The 14,922-nt window shown below is 41.7% G+C and overlaps 1 protein-coding gene across 5 annotated transcripts in view; it reads right to left on the bottom strand.

The window, feature by feature from the left end:
- Positions 1 to 1,078: 1,078 nt before the first annotated feature.
- si:dkey-233k19.3 (dynein axonemal heavy chain 11) overlaps positions 1,079 to 14,922 on the bottom strand; it is a 35,323-nt gene continuing 21,479 nt past the window's right edge. Inside the window, exons 57-83 of one of the 5 annotated variants that reach the window (XR_013453803.1) lie at positions 14,634 to 14,780; positions 14,417 to 14,530; positions 14,186 to 14,329; positions 13,262 to 13,444; positions 13,046 to 13,147; positions 12,813 to 12,947; positions 11,302 to 11,475; positions 10,897 to 11,132; positions 10,630 to 10,752; positions 8,194 to 8,398; positions 7,933 to 8,097; positions 7,590 to 7,730; positions 7,156 to 7,326; positions 6,612 to 6,734; positions 6,291 to 6,484; positions 6,069 to 6,217; positions 5,862 to 5,989; positions 5,292 to 5,519; positions 5,001 to 5,192; positions 3,944 to 4,095; positions 3,489 to 3,731; positions 3,209 to 3,391; positions 3,012 to 3,127; positions 2,736 to 2,848; positions 2,495 to 2,635; positions 2,112 to 2,381; positions 1,079 to 1,603 (exon numbers count right to left, since the gene is read on the bottom strand). Coding sequence is in view for 3 of the 5 variants with exons in the window: in XM_040165091.2 (XP_040021025.2) it covers positions 2,134 to 2,381; positions 2,495 to 2,635; positions 2,736 to 2,848; positions 3,012 to 3,127; positions 3,209 to 3,391; positions 3,489 to 3,731; positions 3,944 to 4,072; positions 5,001 to 5,192; positions 5,292 to 5,519; positions 5,862 to 5,989; positions 6,069 to 6,217; positions 6,291 to 6,484; positions 6,612 to 6,734; positions 7,156 to 7,326; positions 7,590 to 7,730; positions 7,933 to 8,097; positions 8,194 to 8,398; positions 10,630 to 10,752; positions 10,897 to 11,132; positions 11,302 to 11,475; positions 12,813 to 12,947; positions 13,046 to 13,147; positions 13,262 to 13,444; positions 14,186 to 14,329; positions 14,417 to 14,530; positions 14,634 to 14,780 (4,227 nt within the window). In the remaining 2 variants the exon portion in view is untranslated. Of the gene's footprint in view, positions 1,604 to 1,627; positions 2,382 to 2,494; positions 2,636 to 2,735; positions 2,849 to 3,011; positions 3,128 to 3,208; positions 3,392 to 3,488; positions 3,732 to 3,943; positions 4,096 to 4,207; positions 4,384 to 5,000; positions 5,193 to 5,291; positions 5,520 to 5,861; positions 5,990 to 6,068; positions 6,218 to 6,290; positions 6,485 to 6,611; positions 6,735 to 7,155; positions 7,327 to 7,589; positions 7,731 to 7,932; positions 8,098 to 8,193; positions 8,399 to 10,629; positions 10,753 to 10,896; positions 11,133 to 11,301; positions 11,476 to 12,812; positions 12,948 to 13,045; positions 13,148 to 13,261; positions 13,445 to 14,185; positions 14,330 to 14,416; positions 14,531 to 14,633; positions 14,781 to 14,922 lie in introns of those variants that run through there. The other 4 variants (XM_040165091.2, XR_013453802.1, XM_040165090.2 and 1 more) reach the window with 4 other exon arrangements.

The following is a 14,922-nucleotide window of genomic DNA, read 5'->3' as shown; positions in this document are numbered from 1 at the left end:
GTGCAGAAGAGTAACAGATCATCTCAATCTCCATTGACGCCTTCCTGCCTCTCTGTTGACCTGCGCCGTATTTCACTTGACCAGAAGTTGCTTCTCATACAATCAGTGAGCTGCTGATGCTAAAATTGTGCAGTCTCTGCAGAACATTTTGGATCACGAAAACATCGGCACACACAATGTCTTTCTGGAATACCGCGAGGCGGAGGTGTGACCCGGATGCCCTTACTGACTTTTACCAGGTGTCCTGCTTGGCCTTTAACATGACTATCTGTGGAACGACCCCCGCTGCGCCGGGGCCCCTCGTACCCTGCCATTTCCTCCCCAACACTGCCGGCGCTGTATCATTTCCCTGTCACCAAATGACTGGCTGGCTTCTGTGGCGTGCTAATGAGAGGAAGAGAGGGCAGATGAAGAGAAACTACAGGAAGGCCGGTTCTTCATTTCCCCCCCCGTGCAATACAATACACAGAATCAATCCTCCGACCTCTACATGACTGACTGAGAAATTAAGAGCAACACAGCAGTTATTAGCGTTGGAGAAAGACTCATTCGAGAAGAGTGCGGATTTCAATCCAAAACAAGAACGGTTGCAATTTGTACATCATATGTCACTTGTTTATCTTAGCAGATAATTTATACATATGTATAAGGCATCTGCCCTGTCTCAGATTTCCGCTAATATCCAAAGATCCCCTTTCAGACACACTGCGTTTTTTTATGTTGACAATAATGGACACTCCAAAAACACATTAAAAAGATTGTTTTGAACGAATAAATGGTAAATGAAGGTTATACACACACACACACACACACACACACACACACACGTTCAGTTGTTATATATCCTTTCCATGGTTGCACAGAATTCTATCCGAGCACCCAAATATTTGATTCAATTATTTCCCCCCAGTGTTGTTCTGTGCACCCCCAATATTTTACCAAAGCTGTGACACATTAGGGACTTAACAGCACATAAATGATGCACATCTCATTCAGTACGCATAGATTATCAGAGTCAAACCTTACTCTGAACATCTCAGTTTTCATCGACATCTGTTTAAAAGAGATACAATTTTAGTTTCTTCAGAGTCAAAGTTTCAGGTTTTATTGTATTTATATCAAGTCAATCAGATGAGTGCAGACTGATACAGGATGGGTCATCTAATGTGTTGCTCTCTTCTAGAAAGCGATCAGTATCTTTGAAGAGGCTTCTCCAACAGGCCTGGCTGAATGAATTACACCCGTCTGTTAGTATTCTGCCTCTGCCGTACAAAAGGTCAATGTCAAATGCACCTCATTTAAAAGTCAATAGCGGCCGTGCACATCATCTCCTGGGAATTCTGTCCGGGAACCCTCCAGACGGCATTGTGTATCATTCAGTTAGAAGAGGGCAGCCGGGGAGCCTTTTTAATCTTGACCTTCCAATAAAATATGCTCCCTTTCCAGAATTACATGGTCTAAAATAGAGACATAAGCTCCCAACAAATCACGACCAGACTGAACCGTCTCATGGGAAAGGTTCAACCGTGTCGGACACAGACACAACAGGTTCAGCACCGGCTGAACATGCGTCTGCACTCCCTTAATTCCGTTATCTTCATATCTAAAACACACACACACAACAATGTTAGTATTCATATGTATGAAACAAATGAGCAACAATACGTTTATTGCAATTAATTATTAAAAAATAAACATATCTGTTCCATTAGTAATAATAAGAAAAGTTTGATAAAAAAAACTAAATAAATACAATAAATGAGTCAATTATATTAAGATGGGAAAATAGTGGTCCTCTAATAAACGTTTTAGCACTATTTGCAGAATACGGTCAGTAGATATTTAAAAGCTGTTGATATCTACCGGTATTGACAATAACCATGAAAATAAAAAAATAAAATATTCATATCATGTTTACACTGCACGATAATGTCCCACATAGAAATTCAGTTTTCAAAACTCAATTAACCAGGTTAAAGTAAAAGTTTCATAGAGTTAGTTAGAGTTAAAACTGGTATTTTAAAAGTGTCCTTGGACACATAGTTTTGGCAACAATGATAGTGTGGTGACAATGTAACATCCTGTCAGCCCTCGGTGGATATTACAAATACCTCCTCCTCCTCCTCTAATGTCTCATACAGACAGTAACAGTGCGACTCCGGCTGCGATCCACTTGGCAGGAGGCTGCTTGGTTCGGAGGTGGAGGCTGCATACGTATGAGGGCCCACGCTGCTTAGTGGAGTAAACTGGACACTCGTAAGTGTTCTTGAGCTGCTGCTCATCAGCTGGCACGGCTCGGACAAACAGCACCGGCATGGCGGGAGTCAGATCCCTCAAAACCGCCTCGGAGATGACTCCCGCCTGGGTGTCCCAACGTGCTCCTGAGACACACGAGGATGACTCCATTAGATTCTTCTTTTAACAACAAGGGTTTCAAATGTAACCTAATTGAGCAACGCAGGACGCATTGGAGGTTTGATGGAATTATTCTCACCTTCCATGAAGAGCCCGTGGATATAGGCCCCCTCCCGGGGTGGATGTCCATAGTCGTCTTTTGTCTTCTTTGTTACATCCACAGTCAGAGTCATCTTCTCCAGGGCCCACTGATTCTTACGAGCAATACTCTGCATAACAGCTGGGGGGGGGTGAGGGGGGACATGTTAATACATCTGCTGGCTCTGGTGCACATGTCATCTAAATCATGTGCCTTTTTGGTTCCAGGGTTGTGTTCTCACCAGTCAGGAAGGACTGTGGGTAGAAGAGTCCTGAGAGCCAAACAACTGCAGGAAGAACCAAGTCTCGAGTCCAGCTGTCCAACTCTCGACAGCTACACATTAGATCATTAAACCTTGATTAAACAAATAAACAATTAGTAACATAGCATGGCATTGCTTGAAACCTTTATGATAAGTCAGTGTTTTAGGATAGGTTTTAAAACACAGCAAACATAACTAACGTAATTAAAGGCCAAGTTGAGCAAATATAGGGGATCATTAGAAAGGGGCGGCTACCAATGGGCCAGTGTCTTAGTGGAGGGGTAAGCCAGTCTGGTCCAGGAATCAGGAACGCAGTCTTTGAACAGGGCTGACTGCAGCGTCTCCATACTGGAGGAGATGGTGAGTTCTCCCTGTGGAAGAACAAATCCTTAGCTTGATATCTTGATAAAGAACGTGCGTTTTATTCATCTCTACCTAACAGTAGACTGCACCTTCAGGCCAAGATCCAGCACATTAAGGGACTTCCTTATTTCTGCTAGCAGAAGATTCATGCGTTCACACTCCTGGAAACAGACTAAAATGTACGGGCTTCGCTCTGTAGTCTTTGCAGTTATCTCGGCCATGTTATACTCCTCAGGAAGCTTGTCCAGGAGATCTTGAATGACAGACTTGACCTGATGAATAAAATATGCAAAGTTAGGTAATTTACGTTGGCAGGTTTATGTATCAGCTGCTTTTTGCTCACAGTAATGATTCTTTCTGCCTCCACACCTTCTCCTCTGTGCCCTGCGCTGCGCCTTCCCCTCTGGAGGCTTCCTGTGGCTGCAGCTCCAGAAGAGTCCTTAGCAGGTTGTCTGAAGTGACAGTGAGGCACTTGAGCTCGGCATTTGGGTGCAGACCATACAGAGTGGGGTTCTCAGGTGGGACGTGCTCGTCGACATAACTGTGGTAACCGCTGTAGTCCATGAACGGAGGCGATAGGAACCCAGGACACAGAAAGAGCTCCCCTTCAAACTAGGAATTGAAATATTGAGAACGCAAAAGATGCAAATAAGTACACAATTTGAGGTAAAGAAAATCAAATTTTTAATTTGTTGGGATTTCATTCATCTGGAAAATTCAACAATAAAATGAAAATTGTATTCTATTGCAATAGTTGTGTTGACATCAAACGCAAAAAAAAATGGATGGATTGCTCTTGCATAGCAACATGGACGCTAACTTACCATTTTTGGATGCATGAACTCTTGTAGATAAGTCTGGCACAGTCTTCTATCCCAGCCATCTGTAATGTGTCCGCCATACATGATCTCCCCAAAAAGATAACGCAGGTCCTCCCAGGGCACCTGCATGGACTATAATACGTGTAGTCTGTAGACTGATATGCAAATGCAAATGAAAGAACAATGTGGTATTTAAACAATTAGGAGGGTATCAACTAAGAAGACAAATTCTGTTGAATTACTTATTTCTGTCCATTTGTCTTTTCTAACTTAAAGCAACGACTACATGATCTCATCCCAAATGATCTGTATTATGATGATACCAGGAGGGAAATTGAACAAAATTACGTTTCTTTACACTCGCTGATCTAGTGGATGACAGAAGAGTTCTTTTCCTCAGCAGGAGATTATGATCCGCGAGGGTGAAGGAGGAAGAAAAGAACCTGTGATTCATAACAAATTACAAAAGCTGGAGGTTTACAATCATTTGTACCTGTATTGTTGTGCAAATTGCTTCCTTCATCAACTCTAATTGCAGTGATCACTTATGTAGCATTGTGAACTGTCACATTGGCTGCATGTAATTACATTTAGGATAACGCTTCATTGCCCTCCTAATGAATTCTCTGTATACGCACATACAGGTTAGTGTTTGGTTAACATAATGAAGGACATTCGTTTTTGGAGGACAGAATACCTAAGAGACATAATTGGTTGTGACCAGAGTAATAGGAGTCCTAAGAGAAATACATTAGATGAGAAGGGAGCAGCACCCCAAGAATGGATTTTTTTTTTTGTCTTTGTGAAATGAAGCTAAATCATACGTTGCGTATTCAGTTATAAAAAAATAAATAACATTGAGAGAATAGATTTTAAGAAGTAATTGGGCACACTGAATAGTAATTCAATAGCCTAGTCTAATATTATTGCCATTGCGAACACCATTGTTATTCTATACTTACACAGCTTAAGAAAGTAGTGTTAAAAACAGATGAATGTTTTCTATCTATAAATAACAAAAACATGTTGATGTATCTTTACAAATAGTGGTAAAAATTACTTTTGAGTTGGCCTCCAAGTAATTGTACAAGACACTGGCTGAGATGGTGAGGTCTCCAGCGCTGAAGGGGTAGTTGTGGTTCCACCCTTGGGGACCAAATTTACGGCGCTCCGTGACACAAGCGTGAAAGAAGCAGACGGAGAAGAGCATGGAGTTAAACTCCTGTTCTCTGGAGCACATATCCAGAGTGTCCTGCAGAGAGAGACAAATACAGATTACAGTGAATGCCACCGTTTGTTCTTCTTTTAATATTAACACTATTTGAGGAATTATTTTAGATGCTCGACGCACTTGACTGAAACTGTTGAGGGCCGCGTGCAGACTGGCATTCATGCCGGTGGGGGGCTCATTGGTGATTTTGATGGCATTCTCCAGGATCCCTCTGGGGATGTGGTGCTGATCAGGGTTTGGTGCTGGTTGCCCGGTGATGAACACCCTGTAGTTTGGGTGACTGTCAACCGCTGCCGTCTCGAGAAGTCCATCAAGAGAGGGCAGCCATCGAGGCACCAGGTGCACATTCTAAACAATGAAGAATCCAAAAGGGTTAGGCACAATGTGTTGAATGTTGATACTTTTTTTTTTAATGTATAGTCATATTTGTGTTCATTATTGAAAGAAAAATATTTTGCTCTGTTCTCAATTAGTAAGAAAACCTTCAGTGGCTCACTTGGCTGCAGGCTTCTCCCTTTAAATGAGGCATTTGTGGAACTGATTTAGTCAATTATGTTTTTTATTGAACCAAATTGAGTTTATTTCCTCGCTCAGGGGGTGAGATAATATCATTAGGTGCATTACAGGCTTGCTGGAAAAGCAGCCTACGGGGACTACTTGAACTAGTCACTGAAAAGTACGGCTTCCTACCTGCAGAATGACCCAATGTCCGAGTTTCGAGGCATTACTCAGGACCCGTTTCGCTACCTCGTGCTGCCCCTGTCCCAGCGAGATGTTGTGTAAAGTGCCGTGCTCAATGGTGAACCCCAGCTTCAATCCTGCACAGATAGAACATTTAGAACAACTATCCCTACCCATTGATCAGAATTTATAAATAACCCACAATATACACAGTACCTAGTTTTTCTACATCTTTCAATGGATCCACCCCAGGGGAGAGAATGAAGAATACAGGATTTGAAGGGCTGCTGTCCTCATACAACTGGTCAAATTCCAGCATGGCGGCATCCACATATTTTCTTCCCATGCTTTGCTCCACAAAGTTCCTGCCAGGAAACATGATCAAAAATCTTGATATACAGTGCAACACTTACAAATGTTCTTTGGTCAATTACTAACCTTAATGTATAGGTCATCCTGTCAGGGCGAAGTGCTCTAAAGATTATGAGCTTCTGTAGGGAACTTTTATTCTTCCAGTCCTGGGGCAGTCTTTCCTTTTCAGGACAACCGGACTCGACAATCTTTCTCCAACGCTTTGGTGAGCTCTCAATGTCTTTGTCCAGTCCATTGAAGTCCTCCACTGTCGAAATGGTCTATATCCAAATAATAGATTTCATAGGACTTTTCCAAGTGATGCAACATTATGGGTAGTGATGTCCTGAAGGCTAACTAAATAATTAACATAACGCTTTAACATCTTTGAATAGCACTTGAACGCACCTTAATGGCTCCCCAGGCCTGCGGGGAGAGGAATGACACAGGACTCACTTTGCAAGCTTCCACATGGAAACGCAGAAGGAGGTCAACTTCCTGAGCATCAATCAGGCCCTGCTTCAGCAGAATCTGTGGGGATGGAACGAGCAGCAGTTTGTTATGATCTATGTTGTATTTACCTCATTTAAATCATTTCCACAAGATCTGAAAACTGGAAAAAAAAAAACTCTGCAGAAACTTCTACAGGTTGAATAATGGCTTTTGAACGTAAACAACCACATGAAGGACAGCCTTCAAAGCCGCACAATTTTCTAAGATGAAAACTGTTGGCGCAGTGACGGATAATTGCATTATGCCACATTAGAACCATCCCCCTTGTCAGAACCAACTGTCTGAACAGCAGCCACGCGGCGTGCTGTGAGAGGTAATCGATAGCAGCGTATGGTCCTGCTGACTGCTTTTAATTGGAGTTAATGTGGGGGCAGAAAAGTACTTTGATTGATGAGGATGACAGGAGGCCCCACCTTTGAGGCGGCCCCAAGTCCCTCACCTGCAAGGCAGTGTGTGACAAGAAGGTTAACTTGTCTCTCTCAAACAGGCCCTGGTTGCTGTAGAGGAATACAGAATAGGTGATGGCCTCGGTGAGGGTGTGCACTCTGGTCCTCACGTCCTCGTCCCATTCTGCACGCTCCATTGCTTTGTTGAACACAGAGTTAAAGGTCTGGAATACAAACAAAAAGGAGGACAGTGATAAGGAACAGATAAGGAATATGGACATAAATACAGGATCCAAAGCTCTGCAAAGGATTGACAGCTGAACTCAACAAATGGACTGAACAAGTTTAAAGTGACGGTGCATAAAATTACCAAAAGAAATAACAGTTCTATAAAAAAAAATGATATTATTGTTCCAGGAGGAGCTTGAGCATTGTTTATTTTCTGATGTGTGTCCCCTGAGAGTAATTTTAGGGTTAGAGCTTTCACCTTGAGGGAAAACTGGTACATGGGGTTAATCTTGCTGAGGTCGTTGATGATGAAGAAGAGGAGCGACGCTCTCTCAGCAGCTGGGCGGTAAAGTTCTCGAGCCTCGTTGATCTCTGTCTCGTTTTTTCTGGCCTCCACCACCTGTGCGTTCCAATTGCATAAAAAATGAGCTATTAGGCTCTCAGTCATGCTCCAAAACCATCTCATTACACTTATTCCTAACTACACATCATTTGCAGCAAATGCAATAAAATGAGGTGCTTCCATTGTGTGAGAAATATCCAATACTTACAAAATATGGAGTAAAAAGATAAATACAGATGACCGGATGCTACAGCCTCACCTTGCACTGAATGTGAGCAGCTGTGCTCTTGGTGTTCTCAAGTTGCTCCACCAGAGAGATATCACCTAGAAAATGGCCGTGAGCTGCAGAGAGGCGAGTCAACAAGTCGTCCTCTAACCTCTTCAGCTCAATCTTGAAGTGGTTCTGCGCGGTTGTCAGCTCCATCTTGGGAAATGTACAATATTGACATGGAGTGTTGTTTCTTATTGAAAATCACCAATAAAATCCTTCACAGCGAACTTCAGAAATGTCCTAATTCACCTTTAGGGCCTCCAGGTCCGGCCTTTCCCGCGACACCACCTGTCCCAGCAGCTGTTCCTCCAGGCCCTCAGGTGTCACTGTGAAGTTGATGAGGGTGGTCTGGGCCTGGAGCTCAGGAGGGAAGTGGGGATTTGCCAACTTGGTGTGGAGGATGAGTTGAAAGCTACTGTTGTATTCACACTCTTTGTCCCCGAGTCGGATGTACCTTGATAACAGGAGAGCACAGTGCAAAAAAGAAACTGGTCAACCGCTGTGTGGTTTTAAGGTCACTACCGACCAGAAAGCACAATATCGGATTTTGTTATACAGCTGATACGGTATAGAAAGTGTACTTTAAAATGTATAAAACAAATGCTTTGTAGCTGCTGCAAATAGGTACTAAGAGAACCTTTACTGCACAGTTTATCTATTTGGCAAAACAATTCAAACTCTAAGTTCCACTTAATAGCTTTTCTTGCCTTGTATTTATTGTAATCTATTTATGACTAACTAACTAAAGCTAAGAGGTCAAGTCCATAAAGTATTAAAGAGAAAAACAGAGACTGGGCTTTTGTTTTTACACATCCATCTCCATTGTGACTAATTAGTAAGTTAACCAATAGTTAACTTACTATTAATTTGAGTTTGCAATGTTTTGTCAAGCCACTGCGTACAAGGTCGAAAATGTACATTTATGTTTTGGGTCATTTTCACAAACCAAACACAACATTGCTGAAAACATAAAGAATTTGATAGCAATAATGGCTGCAGAGTTCAATGTGCTCTGGTTGTTTTTATCTTCCCATCAGTGAACTTGCAAAAGGGAGGAAGTGAAACATCAAGATGATTGGAATTTGACCCCAGTGGTTTCCTGTGAAGCGCAGAGCAGCCGATTTCACTTATGATTGAACACCCGCATCTTGAAAGCTGTTGTCTTTCATATGCATCTGAGCCATTGACCTCTCACCCTCAAGCACTGCAACCTCAACTGAGGGAAGAACTTCACCGGCTCCACGTGTCACTCATACTATAGACAATCTTAAACATTCTGAAAGATCACCACAGCAGCCAGTATTTATCTGTTACTGCGTTTCAATTAAATTAGCGATGGCTTGATGAACGTGGTGGCTTTTCATTTTTCTCTAATTACCCCTCGGATGTCAGGAAAGGCCCCAGTTTTATGGCACAGGTTCCTCTTGGCCTCGGTCTGGTTCAACTCTATATCTTCACAAGCCAGAATTAATGTACTATTGATAGAACCATTACTCCACCAAATTAAAGTCCTTGCTGATGGATTGGCTTGTAGTCTTCCGTCAGCCATGAAAGGAATAATTAGTATTCATTACTTCACACTCTGCAACATTCCAATTATTAATGAACTTCAGCTATGGATCCCTACCAGATCCATCATGGCTGCTCCTGCAGGTTGTATTAATCATGGATAGAAACAAGTGTGTGGGTCATCTACAAGGGATAAACTTACAATCAGATTTACTATGATGAATTGTTACGTCTAAACAGACAGGTTTTCAGCAGAACCTCAATGAACACGTGTTAAGATATTCAATACTCATGGTCAGAGCAAGAAAGATGCAGACCATTTTGAGAGGGGAAGTCAAAGCAGAAAGTCAATATGTGGTATTTTTGGTTTATGGAGCCATTTTTGGAAAATCCGGTTTGCCATCGGGTAGATTCACAGAGTACAGGGCGTTTAAGCGGTTTGGATGGCGTTTATACAAGTTACACATTTTTAAGTTTAGTAGTACTAATGTAAAGCATCGTTCATAAATTATTTATACAACATACACATATGACCTAATTTTGTAATTTAAAATAAATCCAGATGCAACGTGTTATCGTAGAGTTTAGAATTATTTCAGTAAAGCTATTATTCGGTTTCCAGAGAAAATAAATTCCGTCAATTCACAGATCAGCGTTGTGAAATTATTGATGCTGAGGTGGTTTCCCATGATAATGGAGGACCGTAACATCTAGTGTGATGCAGGCCATCTTTTTGTGGGAGACAGGAGTCCTTATACATAAGCATGACTGTCCTTAATTCAGCTTTTACACTGAGGTTCGGCTGGTCAATATTCATCGCACCTCAAGAATATGAACACAGGAATATTCATCTATCAGCCGTCTTGAGAGGCCAATCAATACTTTGGCCTCGGGGATTCAGAACACGTGCTGCAAATTCATCTATAATCTGAAGAGGGGGGCAATAATAATGCATTCAGTCATGTCTTACTGGTGTTTCAGTGCTCAGTGAGATTGAACCATCTGGCAGATCGGCTCCCATTTTCTAACAACAAAGAAACATTGTGACGAGTTGTGAGAATGTAAAACTGGGATTCGGCCGGAAAAAAAACAAAACGAAAACAGCTACTTTTGAAGAGCTGGCTTGTATGTGGATGTTTTACTAGAACAACGTAAGTCTAATGTTTCAGTACTAACCTTCCTCTCTTGATGGTATTTCTACCCAGCAGAGGCTCCAAGACTGGGTCCACTTTTTCCGGCAGATTCTCTATCAGAACGGTCTCACCACAGACGAGGGCTTGTTCAATCACATGCAGCCACCTATGGAATAAAAATGCTTCCAGAATAAAAAATTTGTGTGCTACCACATCTTAGCAGTCCATTGTGGATGTTAAGGTGGAAACAACAACAATCAAACCGATCAAAAGCTGATTTTACTGCAATCAGAAGAGAGCTCCCTCTCACCCTTTCTGTCCCAGCTGCACCACCCTCAGCTCTGGCGCTAGCCGGTTTCTGATCCACTTGATGCCCTGCTGCTGTGGGTCGATGAGGAGCGGCCAACGCTCACTGGTGGTCAGGATAGAAGCGTTCTCGGTGGACATCCTATCGTTTGGCAGGCCCTGGTTATGCCAGGCGGCCACACTGGCGTCATCTGTAAGCATGAGGATTGGATCCAGGCCTTCTGTCAGGGGTACAGAGACCTGGAACAGAAACAGGGGAATGATGTCACAAGAGTTGAACCCCCCCGCTGGCAGTGTGATGAGCTCCAGTTCAAAGACTCTGGTGTGGATGTTTGTAGGGAGAACATATTTGCCTTTTTAAACAAACTGCAGTCCAACCAAGACAAATAAGTTGCAACACTGGCCTTACCTTTTGAGACCGAAGAAACGGTATCCATTCATTGTTAAGGAGCTGCGCCCGATACGGTCTGGTGAAGTAACCCATGTAGGAGACAAATGCTGAAGTGATGAGAACATCACCACACAAGGTCTTCTGTTGCTTCTCATACTCAACAATTGCCCGGGACCAGCGGATCTTCTCTGACTGTAAGATAAAAGCTTTCATTATCATCAAGAAATACTCATTCTAGCCCATCTGAGGACAATTGCAATCTGAGAACTAAGGAAGAATCCACACTGCAGGATCGTGTTGTGCTGAGCAACTTCCCACCACATTTATTGTACAAATTAAGAAGATGTAAGCAGTACAACGGCAATTCCCTTAAAATAGCTTTGAATGATTGCCTGTAGATTTGCTCTGCATCAATTCAGCATTTATTTAAACCTTCAGAACTATGAGTGTGACAACACTACAACAATAAATCACGCATGGCATTTTCTTACAAGGGGCTGTGGATCTAGAATATGTCACATAATACATTCTCAGACAGTTAAAAATCACTATAATTTTACCCTAATGTATTATGGATTGCCTGTAATATCACTCAGTCTGGGGTGAGACATTGTTAATTTCCAACAGCTGTTGAGGCTTTGAGGTAAGTTAATGATTAAATATAGACGGCCTGATTTATTAGTCTGAACACTATTGCTTCCAGGTCAATGACATAAAGACAAAACATTTATCTTGATATGCTTAAAAGCCAAGCTGTTCCATGCAAACCACATTTATTTTCTGAACAAGAAAACTTACAAAATGGCCACTGACATCCTTTATTTCATATCTGGATCCATAATGAAAATAGATTCTGTAGCCTGAAAAATGCATGCACAGGACCACTAAATAGTTAATGTATGTATCATTATATATATATATATATATATATATATATATATATATATATATATATATATATATAACACATATACACACATACATGAACTATTTAGTATTCAACAAATAACATTTAAGATTTATATATTCCATATATTCATACCCCACTTTTTTATTTGTTAGTATTAATTATAATGTAATGACGAACTAGAGGTTGAACAAGGGCATTATCACAGAATAGGCGAGTACACAAACCCACATCCCATGTGTAGAACCTACTTGTACAGTAGACACACAACCTCTCTGCTGCACTGACAGAACAGAAAACACGCCACCTTGCTTCCTTTTGGACCCTATTCAGCCTGCCAGTTGCCAAGCTCAGCCATGCGTTTTTCTGTGGTGCAGCCCTCTCTACCTGTCTCACAAGTCCCCGGTATGCTGCTGGGCCCGCCTGTAAAATCTCCATTGGCCCGGTCGACTCACACAACTGTCACCGTAGCTAGCCAGGACATAACAACTTTTAGTCCACACTACTGAGGCAATTTGATTGTCAGCGCTCCATGCATACCTCCCCCCAAAAATATATAGTTCACTCAATGCCAGGACAGCCCCAATGACACCAACAAACTCCTCCATCTCTCCTTGTTTACCTCTAAGCCCTTGACCAGGCGGTTGGCCAGCTCGATGGTCTGGTTGGTACGCATCACCTCCTCTTGACAACTGATTTTCTCAATTGTGGCCCTTTCCACCTGAGTCGTCAGGCTCTGGAGGGTTGAATCAAGATCCTTTAGAAACAAATCAAAAAGGAATTGAGTTTAATTAGACACCATTAAGAAAAACTAGCTTTTAGACTAGATTTAATTAAATGTAACATTGCACTCACCGCCAATTTCTTTTGAACCGCTAACATTTTGGATGTTGCCGTGTCTAAATCTGCATTTGCTTGGGATAGCGCTTGCCTCTTTGGAATGACCTCACAATAAATCTGCAAAAAAAAAAAAATAGGAGGCATAATATGAAAAAAGCTCCATAGTGAAGAAAAAAATGTTCTGGCGGGAACATGTGAAATTCTATTCGGTGTGTGAAGATATTGCCTGACCTCATAGTATCTGACAATGTTAATGGTCCAGGCACAGAGACCCGCCGCAGCTGTAGATTTGGTCCGAACTAGATCGGGGTGGAATTCTGGGATTCTCAGATACTTTTGTTTTACTGCAGTCAAACAGACCTCAGGGACATGCTCCTTGTCATATGACACCAGGGCTTGTAGGAAATCATCAACCTGACAAAAGTACACAAAAATAAAGGGAATATATTAATGACTGCACCGACATTTTAGGTGGAAACTCGTCAAGAATTAGTATCCGTAAGGAAAGTTATTCATCAATGAAACTTGAAAATCAGAGCTTAATGTTCATGTCAACAAGAGACCACACAACAAGAGTTATGATACAATCTGATTTAACTCTGTTAAACTCCACACAAATCATATAATCTCTTCTGTTGTAAAAAGTGTAATGGTATAATACTATTTCTGTTTAATAGTTGGCACAGAAAGGGGAAGAAATTTGAATTCATAATGAAAAAGCTGAGTGAATTTACCTGAATGTATTTAGATATGCATATGAAATATTAAATGTAAGTAAATGTATTTTTTTTTTAACTGTCCATTAAGGATCCCAGTAAAAAAATACCCCGATGATGTCCTTGATGTTCTTTTTTTTATTATGTAAATAAAAAGAGTAACAATAAAGAAATTCAGATTTACAAACCCCTTTTATTTTACAGAAAATGTGTTAAGAAAAGAAAGAATTAACCTGCGTTTCATACTAAATTCTGCAGGCATTTTGCCATCCAAATAAATCTTTTTATGGCCACACTTGCCTCCCTACTGAGTGAGCATATTCATAGAGCCATCTGAATGTAATGTGAGCATTGAAAAAATGCCGGCCAGGGCCGGGGTCAAGGCCTACACACAAATTAGATTGGCATTAATCAGGCAGACGCGTGATGAAAGCTTAACCTTGCCCATGAAGGCGCGCGCCGCCTTCCAACTCCGATCTTTAGGCACTCGACCGCGGGGCGCGAGCAGAACCATCACAGCTGCTGCCACGTTGATCACTGCCTCCGGAGGGTTTGGAAAGGCCTTCAGCTCAGTGAGATTCAACTAAAACAGAATAGTACAAATTGTATCGTCTTTGGTGCTAGCCAAAAATGTAATGCATTAGTGTGTCGTTTGATAAAAATGAAGCACTTTGTTGAGGGTGTCCAGCGCTGCTGTAGCTGCTGTCAGTGATGGCTCTGCCTTGTCAAGGTCTTTTTCGCAGTCCCTCTGTTTGACCAAGACTTCTGCCTGGATGACGGCAACCTGCACAAAAGCACCACCCATAATGAAATGAATTTAGACAATGTACTGAATGGTGTGGTTTAGAGAGGGAATGAAAACAAAAATGTTATAGGATATATCTCACCTTTTGGGCCTCAAGATCTGCAGCCTCTCTCTTGCTGCTCACCTTCTCAGTCTGCAGTCCAATCTTTGTAATCAAAGCCTCAATATTCTGATTTTTTAAGGTCAACTCAGCTTCTTGAGATGCCAACTTTGCTTTTAGATCTTCAACCTAAAATAGAGATAAAATGACACATACTTCAATGCGCAACATACTTAATGTCAAGAGGAAAACCCACACTGTTTAATTGAAAGACTACTACTATTCCTAATCTTACCTTCGCAACCTTGTACCGCAAACCTTAAATGAAACA

The sequence above is a fragment of the Gasterosteus aculeatus genome, chromosome 20 (assembly GCF_964276395.1).
Source record: "Gasterosteus aculeatus chromosome 20, fGasAcu3.hap1.1, whole genome shotgun sequence".
Taxonomy (NCBI): domain Eukaryota; kingdom Metazoa; phylum Chordata; class Actinopteri; order Perciformes; family Gasterosteidae; genus Gasterosteus; species Gasterosteus aculeatus.
The sequence above is the reverse complement of the archived record's forward strand: the minus strand, read 5'-3'. Positions and strand labels throughout refer to the sequence as shown.